The following is a 12963-nucleotide window of genomic DNA, read 5'->3' on the forward strand; positions in this document are numbered from 1 at the left end:
GATCAACAGGAGTCGTGTTTGGCCTGTCAAACATCTGTATCATCAATGCCATAAGAACTTTTTGAGTTTTCCAAGGAGCATTATGGGTCAATGTCCGTCTTTTAGTCTTCTCAGAATTGAATTATCCAGTACGTTCTTCTAAATCGTCCACCAAAACTTTGCAGAAACGAGAAAACATCATTGTTATGTGGACGACCTCGAGCCACTTCAAACCAATGACTGATAGTGTACCGTAGCTCGGCCCATCAGATTGCAGCGTTTGCATAAACGTACAAGTAGAATTCTACTAAATATCTTTAGCCGATACGGAGGAGGGATAAATAACAGAGATTCCTTCTAAAACATCACTTATCATGATTCATCCCAAGCGAAGACGTTACGATAAACAAACGACTGTGAAACGGACCATCTTAGCAGACTGGGGATGACATGTCTCTTATCCGGGTGAGGCAATGGCGCTGGGGGGCGGGGGAGGGGGAGCCCCCCTGCTCTTGTGTTATCTCTTATGACCTTGCACAATGTGTGGAAATCTTGACACCACAGGCTCCTGATGGGAATAAAACATGGATACCTGATTGTCAATGTTATCTTAGGGACTACTATTTTGGATCCATCTTTTAATCTCATTTACAGAATATCAAGAGGAGTAGTGGGGAGGATGTTAGAGTTTAGAGAATGGGCGTGTAAATGAGAAGGCTACTCGTTTCTAGGAGTAAAATCAAATTCAATTTTGTCTATCCCTTTGTCTATCCCTCGTGGCGGATGTGTGAAAGCGTGAAAGGGTACCTTACAAGGAGTCCATTCCCAAGATTATCTAATGTTTCAGTCCCGAGCTCGATGTTGAAATTCTCGTTACTGATTGTTACACATCATTTTTAGGTTAGTTGTAAGATTTTGGCGTTACATCAAGAAAATATGCCCTACTTGATCGTTGTCGTTCTCTTCATTAACTTATCCTTTGCTGAACACAATAAGGCCATTTATACGAGGAAAATAAGCCGCGGCTTACACAAGCCGCGAAGACTTACACAAGACGCGAACTCGCACTGCGCAAGCTCAATTTTTCCCGCGCTCGCGCGAGAGCTCGCCCAAATCCGCAATTGCTATGACAACCAACACAAAAGCGAGACATTAATCAGTCACCAATAAGCCGTGAACCATTTCTACGATCACTTCGCGTCTTATCATAAGCCGCGCTCGTATAAATGGTCCAGCTTGAGTCCTATGTAAGTCGCGGCTTATTTTTCTCGTATAAGTGGCATTAACATAAATGAAGCGCTCGTGACTGACTTGGGATCGAATTCACCTTAGAGAATTGCATACATTTATCATAGGACAAGTTGTGCGAATTTTGTGCCGGCGTCTTTCTGAGTACATTACATGAACTTACCCGAGTTGACGACGATGATCTATAAGCAAATGTGGACTTGTTACCATGCCCCTGTTAGAATGAGGTAACGAGAGAACAGTGAGAGAGAGGCAACAAATCAAATGCAGCAACTGTTTTAAAACAATGACTTACTCAGTACACATGAAAAAGTACAAGCTGATTCTGTTGACAAGTCCAAAATTGGGATCTATTTAACATACTTCTTTTTTTCTCTTTAGTTCTTATTTCCCTTCCCTTTGTTTTCATTATTGTTGATGTTGCTCTGACCTTACCCTTCACAGAACCAGAGCCAGAGCCAGACCTGAGTCACAGACTTTGGTCTGTAAATTCACATTATATATAACAGACTGTACCGCAAACAGTGCTACTGTACTCAACGTAATGAAAAGTCAGACAAAAGCAGAAGAGTTACCTTTTGGTTCTGTGCCTGATTTGTGAGCCATGATGACTGCATGTTGATGGCTGGTGTCTTAAGTCTTTCTGGAGTTTCAATCTACAAAACATTCTAAAATAATTAACAAAGTTGACAGTCTTCTTAATGATTGGCTAACTGACCATCTACTTGCAGACAGTCAAACAAAAGAGGCTAACAACCTACTGACCGCCTGCTCACCCAACCGCGCAACTGACAGATTAACAGATTCTCTTTGTCAGTTATGGCATAACTGACAAACAGACTGACTGGCTAGCCTGAACGATAGACCAACTGGCCACTCAAAAAATTGTGATCTGTTATGTTGCAGTTGATAAGAAGAAATAAAACCTCTGGCTGAGCACAAAAATGCCTATAATTCAACTGATCACTACCTACCTTGTACACCGGAAGTGCTCTGTACACCGCCCCAGTCTCTGGGGATCCTGAACTCGTACTCTCCAGGTGAGAGTTGTAATGCTGCAAAAAAATAGCACGTGAACCGTGAATTGTTTTTAATAAGGAGGTCACTCCAAAAAAACTTAAACTTAAAGGCGACACTGCAGGATAAAGGAAAGTACGCCATAAGCACTGGTTAGACAGTTCCTACATTGCGATCCCTTCCTACTGGGCCTTATAACGCAATGCTGTTTTTCAAAATTTGGAACATGATGAGTAAAAGTCTGACCTGAGGCAAACTTTCATCTAACACGTTCTTTCAGGGTAATTAGACAGCTCCAAAATGTCCACCCTAAAATGTGTTAGATGACGTGGGATCAAAACGCTGAGACAGTTGTAATGAGGGCTGTACAGAAATGAAGGGAACAACTGGGAAGATCGAAATGTTATATCTACCTTTGGTTTTGATAGAGAATCAAAGAATTTCTTGTTGTCGCCTTTAGGTTTTGTTTCTTTTTGGGCGGAATGTCTGAACGGCAGCCATCTGCAGAGTAATCGGATATTGAACAAGCTATTAAGAGTCCCTGTCCATAAAAATGGAAAATAACTCGGCAAGGGTCGAAAATTCGATTTCGCTCATATTTTCATGATAGATAGGCTAGGGCATGACAAAAACTACTGGATAGTTTTTTTGGCAAAACATCCTTTCATTTCAAAGAAATATGCAAATTACCAAATTCCGTTAAAATCGTCATTTGACGCACCATTTTATTAAACAAGTTTGAGAGCCTCGCATGCAAAACCGCATCATTCTTCCGTCTTTAAAACACTCAAATATTTTTGTGCAATGTTTAAATGTGTACTGGGTTGGTTTTAGGGAATGTTGCGTTGTCTTTTTGGGTGCAAAATAATTAAATTTCGAAGACATGTATTTCATTCACTTAAAAGTACTTCGTGTATATAATTAATTTTCACCATGTGCGAAACCTTTAAATGGATTAAGCTTCTGGTGGTTGAATCGCAGAAGGATGATCTAAAGATTCCTGTAAAAATTTCTCTGGGCAAATGATTGTGAGCGACGCGAGAGCTTTTCGAAGTACGTCAAAAATGCAAATATTTGACCATTCCCTCATCAAATTTCAATTTACGGGTTAGACGTATATTTTAGCATGCGCCACATGACTTGACCAATGTTAAGTTGAAATAGACACAGAGCTGATAATTTCGAAATGCTCTTACCTCATGTGCTGTAAAAGGCAGGTCCAAAGCCGATTTGACGTGTTTCTCTCACCATTCGTCGCACATAAAGCAGAAGTTTGCTTTTGTTTACACAACGTCCGATGTACATCGCCAACTGTCAACTTATTTAATGGTCGAATACCATGAATCTGTGACCCTCTTTCGACACATATGATCACCACTGCAACTACGTCAAAAACGGCTAAGTCATTTGTAGATAGTTGCTTGCTTTGCACTACACCAAAATATTACGTTTTGATCGTCATGGTTAAATGGCTTGAATCCTTGCTTGCAGCGGTTCCTTGTTCGTCACGCAATGCTGTCATCCCATTTGAGGGGGTAGGGGTAGGACAATTTCTATCCTAATACATAAGGCTCCGTAAGGCTAGGAACCACTGGGAGCACACAATCGTGTTGAGTAGGAAGAGATTAAATTAAGAAATGAGAAGAATGAATAGTTTACCATTGCCCCTGTTGTTATCTTTCACTCGACCACCGCTACCTACATGCCCTGCGTAATACTGTAACGCTAAACTCATACCTAGGTCTTTTCGCGCTGTGCAATTATTTTTAGTTTACATGTAATACAGTGGGCTACCCCCGGGGAAATGGGTGATGACCGCTCAATGGGGCTAGCCGCTTAAATAGAGGTTGGTGTACCTTGAATATTTAATTTTTCACTATCGGGTTATAAATTTCTTGGTGAACATGGAGTCAATTCAAGACAATCATGATCGACGTGCATTTGAATTATCACTGGTCATGCACCTTCAATTTCAGACTTTTATCTGCCATCGCCCTTTCCAAAACAAAGTTTTTAAATTTTGGGTGGCCGCTTAATAGGGGTAAAGACAATAATGAAACCCTTATCGGAACGGCCAAATGGTGGCCGCGGAGGTAACCGGTCAATAGGTGTTTTATTTACAATATTTTACTGACAATAATTTTGGACTTTATTGACAACAGTCCTCTATTTCCTGTTACAAACATACCAATGCCTCGCCACAAGGCAAACAAAATACGCCAAATAAAATGGCATGGCCAGGGCTATTTACTCACGTAATTACTAATTAAATTTAGTCTGTTTTTCTCACGAATTAGACACGTTGCGATTTTCTATTTTTATTTCAGCTATTTCTTGCTTCATTGATCTATAATTTGTTTCATAGCGTTTTTTTTAAATTCTAGTGAGTACAGGCACTAGCTTTATCAGCAGTTGTCTGAAACATCAAAACGTACAACAAACGTGATTTGGACCTAGGCCACGTACAGTATAGAATACGATTATATAAATATACACATGTTATTATACATATGAATAAACAGATGAACAATGATTAAATTGTTTCATTTATCCTGAGAGTGCTCTATACAAAATAGATCAAAATGTGCAGCATATGCCGTGACAGCATTGCGTGACGAATAAATAACGGTTGTAAGATTGCGGCTGCGCCGACACGCTTACCAGCAATGGTCAGCAATCGATCAAACGTATTATTTCGGCGCAGTGCAAAGCAAGCAACTATCTACAAATGACTCAACCGTTTTTGACTTAGATGCAGTGATGTTCATATGCGCAGAAAGATGGTCACAGATTCATGATATTCGACCAATAATAGGTTGCAAGTTGGCGATGTATATCGGACGTTAACCTTGTGTAAACAAAAGCAAACTTCTGCTTTATGTGCGACGAATGGTGAGAGATCGACTAGAAACACGTCAAATCGGCTTTGGACCTGCCTTTTGCAACAAATAAGGTTAGAACATTTCGAAATTATCAGCTCTGTGTCTATTTCAACTTATTATAGGTCAAGACATGTGGCGCATGCTAAAATATACCTCTAACCCGTAAATTGAAATTTGACGACGGATGGTCAAATATGTGCATTTTTGACGTACTTTGAAAAGCTCTCGCGTCGCTCACAATCATTTGCCCAAAGAAATTTTTACAGGAATCTGTAGATCATCCTTCTGCGATTCAACCACCAGAAGCTTAATCCATTTAAAGGTTTCGCACATGGTGAAAATTAATTATATACACGAAGTACTTTTCAGTGAATGAGATACATGTCTTCGAAATTTAATTATTTTGCACCCAAAAAGACAACGCAACATTCCCTAAAACCAACCCAGTACACATTTAAACACTGCATAAAAATATTTGAGTGTTTTAAAGACGGAAGAATGATGCGGTTTTGCATGCGAGGCTCTCAAACTTGCTTAATAAAATGGTGCGTCAAATGACGATTTTAACGGAATTTGGTAATTTGCATATTTCTTTGAAATAAAAGGATATTTTGCCAAGAAAACTATCCAGTAGTTTTTGTCATGCTCTAGCCTATCTACCATAAGAATATGAGCGAAATCGAATTTTCGACCCTTGCCGCGAAATTAAGAGTTTGTCTGATTTTTACAGGCAGGCACTCTTAAACATTTTAATGTACCAGTATCAGCAGACATACAATGACTAAGTAGGTCAATAATTAATATAAATTTAATCAATCACTTACTCTTAAAAGAAAAATTCATCAGTGAATAGTACGATAAAAGCATGAATTAGTCGGTCGTTCGGTCAGTCGGTTAGTTCGTCGGCCTCTCGGTCAGTGAATCGGTTGATCGGTCAGTCGGTTAATCGGTCGGACAGTCAATTACACTACGAGCAGCCAGTCTTTGTCCGTAGTCAGTCAAGTATGACGAGTAAGAACGCCAAAAAAAAAAAAGAAAAAAAAAATTTACCGTTGTACCAAGCCCACTAAAGTTACTTAAACCACCAAAATAGGCTTTAAAGAACTCCAGTAAGTTGCAACACGCTCACTCATGATCCAAGCATGACTACAAAGAAACAAAATCACAAAAAGCCAAAGGGCTGCTGCCAATGTGGTTCCTTTATCTCAGCTGTTTCCTAGGTGCTCTATTTTGTCGTTAGTTAGGCAGGTGAAAACAATCTTTACCTTTGAAAGCAGTTCCCTTAGCATAAATCACGAATTGCATAAAACGTATTTACTGTGTGGCAAATAAAAGATGTTGCTGATGATAATGATTGCTACTTAGACACTACCCTAATGAAAAAGGCAGTCCGCAGCCTCACTCTGTTCTTAGAGAGGTCACACGCGGAAATGGGTAACGGTTCACAACATAACTGTGCTACCTTGTGTCATCGAACATGAGCGGGCAATCCACACCGCTGTCAGTTGTCTTCTGGACTGCCTTGGTGGCTACGTTTTTTAACGTTTTAATAGGGCCCTGAAAATTAAACCAGTTAGTCAAACTTAGAATGAAACAAAACTAATTGTTACAATCAAATTGCAGGCGACTGTTTCTGCTACGAAAGAAACGCCCTGACTTCTTATAAAAGCTTAACTTTTCGCATTGCTTTTTTACTCTTTGTTTTGATTTGAGTTCAAAGTGCATCACACAATGATACAACAACTAACTACCGTATTTTGCAACTAAATTAGCTTAAACTGTTTTCTATTGTTTTTAATTTATTCTGTAAAAATGATTAACAAAATTACACCGCTCATAACAGTACACCTTTTTTGTAGTAACATGAACACACTGGCGTAATTGAAAACTTGACACTATCCTTCCCCTTCCTGTGAGGAGTATGCATGCCTGAGACATTCAATACAGTTGTGAGATGAACAGCTAACCTCTGAGATGTCGTAGGGTTTGACTGGTGTGGAGGGAACAGACTTGGAAGATGGCATATGCCACAGACGAGGCTGACTAAAAAAGCCAATAAAATGACCTGTATTACGATACCACACCCTGAGGAGAAAAACAAAGAAACGACGATTGATTATTAAAAGCCACGGCTGTCAAGCTAACCGCTTATTTACGTTCTCAGGGATTTTCCTAGCTCGGTAAACTCAATGCTTCGCTACATGATTCATCACTATCAACCACCAAAACAAGACGCGCTAGTCCATACTGAGCGTAGAAAAGCGTTGCCAATTGGAATGAAAAAGAAGAAAAACAAAACAAACAAAAAAAAAAGTAAAAACAAAAAACAAAAACAAAAAAAAACGAGAACAGGAATAAACGAACGAAAGAACGGACGACCGAATGAACGAAACAACGGACGAACGAACGAAACCAATGAACTTAGTCCGTTGGTCTATTGCCAAACGTAGCATCTGGTCAGCTACAGTTGCGACAGTTTTTGTAGCATGAAAACATGAACACGTTTCGCACCTCCTCCTTCTTTACTCCTGGATGGAGAGTGGCACTGTCAGAGTAAGAGAGTACAACCCAAGGACAATAGCCGAGGACAATGGCCACGGCATGAGAGGTAACTTTTACAGTATATGAATAGCTACCGATAACTGATACAGATAGTACGCTGGTCAGTGGGGGAAGCCTTTAAAGCTCTCAACTGTGCAGAGTGCTTGACCTCAATGAACGTACATGTACCTTACAGAACAGTCAGTTGACGCAGACACGATGACGTCAGCACTTTGCACGTGCTCCAGTCCAACAACACGAGTGAGGTGCCCTCGCCAGCAAACGATCTGCTTGATTACATTCTAGAAACACAAGGTTAAGTATTAGGTTAACAGTAATGAATGAGTGAAATAGCTCAATAGGGAAAGTACTACATAGAAAGCGGTCAGAACTGTAAGAGGAGCGTGGCCAAGCGGTTAGGGCGCCGGACTTGAAATCCGGAGGTCGCGGGTTCAGCAATGTTACTCTGTAAATTCGAGGGTAACTAAAGCTTCTGATGATGACAGGTTGCTATTCGGCCACTCTTGTAAAATCTGATCCGCCTCCCGCCAATTGGGATTTTTAACCACGTTGTGTTTATTCATATTATTTGTTTCCCTGTTTGTTTCTGTTGGCCCTCAAAAGCCCTATTGGAGGACTGGTCAATTCAGATATCTATTAATTTTGTATAACTGTACTTTACGTGCTGCTTAAGTGAGCTGCTGTTACATTGAGCAATTGTTCTTGCGACGTATCTTACAATTTGTTGCACTGTTCCGACAAAAGTTGCACGAGACGTTGCCTCGTTTAACATCTTCTACAATTAACATGCCTCGCAACGTTTTCGTGGCAATAATCGAAGCGGAGAGAAGAACTCGAGTCTACTTTATGTAATCCTTTCTGCAGGCAATATTTCGTAAAGCTTGTGTTGCAAAAAATTTGTGGTTTCCTTACCAACCTTTTGCCACTGTGACTGGGGGAAAAAAGTAACGGAGAGATGTGATAAACAATTTACCTTGGGTTCTTTTTTGCTTTCCTCCTTGTTACTTTCCTGTTCATCTTCGCGGTGGTCTCCATCACTTTTCTCGGATGGAGGATCGAGAAGAAAGTTGCCAACATCCCACACAGTGATGTAGCCCCCTGGACAGAAAATACGATAAGCGACCTCAACAGTTTTAAAAAGGGATTAGCTATGGCATGTTATAACAGTTTTAGAACGGATGATAGAGGGTTGAAAACTTATAGATAAACAAACTGAGCACGTAGAGTTCAACCACCTCAAAAAGGAGACAAGTCAGAGCGCACGTCTTGACAAAACATGGTCAATTTTTCGTTTTCTTTCACGCCCACTGTTACCAAAATAGTCTACTATTTTTGGTCGTAAAAAAATGTTCATGCCCCTAAACACACGAAAACCTAATGTACTATCTACTGAACGTCACAGTCAAGGTCAGAAACGCAAAGTACAAACAAAGCAGTCTTTAGAGGCCCTGACATGCTACTTGTCTTACTTGCATCTCCGCTGATAACAAAGTTGCAGTCTGGATCTGTGCACATAGCTGTCACTGCTGATGCCTGCCTTCTGGTTATCGCACGTATCTCTGATAACAGTGTTCCCTAAAGCATAGCAAACACTTCTTAGTCGTTTGGCTCGCAATGAGTCTCAACAACATCTTATTTCTCCTTACAATATCAATATCATTACCAAGCGGATAGCTAATGAGAATAAAGAAAAACATCAATTAACCATGCGTGTATCGTGTTGACGTACCTGTATACCACCAACTTCTCAGCACAAACATTGAAAATTCCGACCACTGAGGAGAATCGATACTTAGAGACCTTATTGTTGAAAGGCATAAGCACTTTGCACTTCTATTGTGATTCAGTGGTAACACCAGAGCTTTGAAGTTTCCGAGAACGAACACTCGTGGTTTGGAATGGTGGAATAGGTGGTACAAGCTTCGCAGAACGTAATTATTTTTTTTCCCTGTGTTCTTAGAACTCGTACATGTAACAATGATCGTACTAGAGTATTTCGTGTTACGTCCTGATAATTGTCTTAGTGGTGAAGAAAGTCTTGTAAAATTACACAAGCTATCAAAGATGAGCTCAGCGCTAAACCGGTTAGGATGTGAAGGTATCTTTAGAGTCTAGCAAAAAGAAAAACGCTATCGGTCGGTTGATGACGGCATTTTACTTCGCTACAAACTCACCGATAAATTCCAGAAGCGTAGAAACCCGTCATGATGAGAAGACACTAACGCTGGCTCACTAACTTGTAAAAACGCGCCAAACACAGCTTCTTCATTGACTCCATCTTCCTTTTCGTCGTCGTGCGCATCCTCGTTATCATTTTTGTTGACATGGTCCTCGGTCTCTTCCTCTCTGTGCTCCCCCTCGTCTTCGCCATTTTCTTTGTTTTCTTTATCCTCGCGCTCTTCTTCCATCTGCTCCTGGTTTGTATGATCAGTCTTTACTCTTCCGTCTTCGACTGAAACTCCATTCTGCTCTTCAGTACGAGTGTCACTCGCCTCTCCTTCATTAGCAATGATTTGATCTCTTTGATTATCTAACACTTGGTAGTTGGTATTGCTGTGTGAAAGAGAAGGGTCATATAAAAATAAAGTCTCTCAACGATCAATGTTAAAGTAGTTATGGAGGACCGACTTAAGCCCCGTTTATGTCTAGGTAAAGTATATGTATAGATAGGTTCTTAAAAGGTTATAAATGATTTACCTATACCCCATACCTATACTTTACCTATACATAAACCGGGCTTAAGTCGGTCTTTTTTTTAAATTCAAAGCGACAATAGGCCCCTCTCTTGGCATGTTCAATTTTTCTCTGGTACAACAGAAATATTTACCTGTTTGGCGAAGCTCTAAAGCACAAACATTATTACAGTGTGTAAAATCTATAATGTACATATGGTCTACAGTGATTAATTATACCCGATAAATTCATGCTGGCGCTTTTTCATTTATTTGTGTTTAGGGTGGTTTTATTTTAAGCGTCGACTTTCGTTTACATATCAAGAATGAGTACCCAATTAGGTCTACTAGTTTTCTTCTTACAGCCAACTACAGAAGATTTTATAACAATTTATATACCCAAATTCTAATGTTAGTTACACCGGTAGCTTTAACATTACCGCAAAAATTCTCCAATTTCAATCAAACCAATTTATTAAGATTCGAATATGACAACCCCGTTTTATTCCGATGCCTTCTTAGCGATTTTGATAAACAAAATCAAAATTGGGAAACATAAACCTAAGTCACAAATTAATATGCGAGAAAGCCTCCTATTGTAGCTAACGCCCTACATGAAAGTAATGTAAGACATTAATATATTGTAAATACTGTTAGTATAGCAAAGATATCAGTGACGTCACCTATTGTTATTAATATGCCAACCAGAGAACTATTGGTTGGTGAAACAAAGAATTCTTTTGTTTAATGTTTTGAACAAGTAAATGACAAAAACAATGTTTGTAAACAAATATCTTCCCTCTTGTAAGTTCTGTTAGTATCGTTAAACTGTAAGTTACGTTAACATTGTAAGAAGAGCAGGTAATTTTTGTATTTAATGTAATGTTATTGCAATAAAAAAAAAAATTATACCCTTTGCCATATATGATTGGTTTCCTGACACGATGAACAAGGTAGAGGCATCGGTACACCAGCTGATCATCTCGGTGATTGCGCCTGTGCTTGCTATTGTTTGCACTTCTAGATCTTGGCGGTTCACACCTGCAGACAAAGTGGACAGGAAGACTCTTGAAGAGTTGATAAACCGATACTAAGGAAGTACTACAGAAAGCAGCGACCTCATCGAAAAAAACTAGAAAGAGTCTAAATAAAATGAAAATGTAAAGACCTATAAGTGAGCAAGGATGCTTTGTTTGTATTCATGTTCACTCAAAATCGAAAGTGCTGCACGGAACTGACTGCATATACCTGAGGCTCAAACATGGAACAATGCATATGCTTTGTAATTGGGTGGATATCACCGTTAAAGACTTCCACCAAACGGAACAGTACTATTCTTCCACAAACATGGAAATGTTTGAAAATGGAACAGGACGCCCCATTTGTCAGAGTTGAGTTTCTCCCGCAAGACGACGCAAATGATACAGCGTTATTCCAATCAAAGAGAGAAGAAAATACATCTGAAGGTACTCCTTTTAACCTAAAAAAATTGTCCAATGGGAATTTCCTACTGATGTTGATTATTCTGTACAATTGGAAAGCGGTCACTTTCTAGGTAAGGCTATTAGTTGGTCGTTTTGCTGTTTCGGACAATATTTAACACATAACATCACTGAGGCTATGGAGCGTATTTGAGGCTTTAGGCAGAAGGGACTTTCAGTTTGCAATAGTTGTCAAAGTCAACTGAAGAACTGGCTAACCTTAAGACGATTTTCTCTGTCTCCAAATTCCACATGATCACTGCTCCACTAGTTGTACCAGCGAAGAACAAAGGCGACACGTGTTCCAGACAAGTCACTTCACAGAGCGAAAGGACATGTTCCTGAAATTAGTACCAGAAAACAGTTGAGACTTTGAAACGAAGCACAAAGACAACTAAATCTACGATGACAGCCAAATGTTTAGCTAAGTGACCGGTAAATCCATGTTTTGAATTGTTAATATGCCACTGCCGCCGGCCTACTTCTTAAAACGTGTCACCTTCAATGAGTCAAAACCAGTCTCAACATATGCACTGCAAGGTTTAATGTTACACTGAGCGAGAGGAACAATTGTTATTGGCAAAAGAAAGCTACATTATTAACGAATTGTAAGGCTTACTTCATTGCTTGATTTGACCTCCTGGGTTTCTCCAATGGTGGGTAGCGGAGCTCTTGAAATAAAAGGTCCTTGTTCATCTGCAAACATCAAACAGAAGCAATATTTCACGTAAACATGCGGGCTGCTCCTTTTAGGCCACTAAATGCGGCCAGAGAGTTCTCCAGGGGCCAAAGAGTTCAGCCCACTTACACTAAGAGTTCAAGATTATGATCAATGCTCTCGTTAACAACAAAACAATGGCAGGACAAAGTGTATGATTTCGGTTCGCTCATTTTGGGCTTCCTCATGGCGAGAAAGACTTGTCTAAATGAATAATAGAGGAAATAGGAGGTAAATGTAGATGACCAAAAGACATGAAGCGAAAAGTGTCTCCTACGCGCGTGTATAGAGTATTACCTTTGTCATTATGCGAGGGTTCTGGTGGGATAAAGAGATCGCTCAAAACCTTCAGTTCAATAAGAGTTGCTACTTCAGCCGGGTCCTGTGGAAAAAGCAGGTGAAAA

General features: G+C 39.9%; 1 protein-coding gene across 2 annotated transcripts in view; it reads right to left on the bottom strand.

The window, feature by feature from the left end:
- Window positions 1–407: 407 nt before the first annotated feature.
- Window positions 408–12963, bottom strand: part of LOC145483505 (WD repeat-containing protein 64-like) — a 32248-nt gene continuing 19692 nt past the window's right edge. The window contains exons 21-35 of one of the 2 annotated variants that reach the window (XM_081462027.1): window positions 12857–12941; window positions 12461–12537; window positions 12061–12182; window positions 11273–11401; window positions 9863–10241; window positions 9158–9263; window positions 8662–8786; window positions 7857–7969; window positions 7094–7211; window positions 6589–6683; window positions 2658–2745; window positions 2202–2282; window positions 1803–1883; window positions 1391–1441; window positions 408–547 (exon numbers count right to left, since the gene is read on the bottom strand). In XM_081462027.1, coding sequence (XP_081318153.1) covers window positions 497–547; window positions 1391–1441; window positions 1803–1883; window positions 2202–2282; window positions 2658–2745; window positions 6589–6683; window positions 7094–7211; window positions 7857–7969; window positions 8662–8786; window positions 9158–9263; window positions 9863–10241; window positions 11273–11401; window positions 12061–12182; window positions 12461–12537; window positions 12857–12941 — 1701 coding nt within the window. In that variant the 3' untranslated portion in view covers window positions 408–496. Of the gene's footprint in view, window positions 548–1026; window positions 1442–1802; window positions 1884–2201; window positions 2283–2657; window positions 2746–6588; window positions 6684–7093; window positions 7212–7856; window positions 7970–8661; window positions 8787–9157; window positions 9264–9862; window positions 10242–11272; window positions 11402–12060; window positions 12183–12460; window positions 12538–12856; window positions 12942–12963 lie in introns of those variants that run through there. The other variant, XM_081462026.1, reaches the window with a different exon arrangement.

The sequence above is a fragment of the Orbicella franksi genome, chromosome 4 (assembly GCF_964199315.1).
Source record: "Orbicella franksi chromosome 4, jaOrbFran1.1, whole genome shotgun sequence".
NCBI classification, from domain to species: Eukaryota; Metazoa; Cnidaria; class Anthozoa; order Scleractinia; family Merulinidae; genus Orbicella; species Orbicella franksi.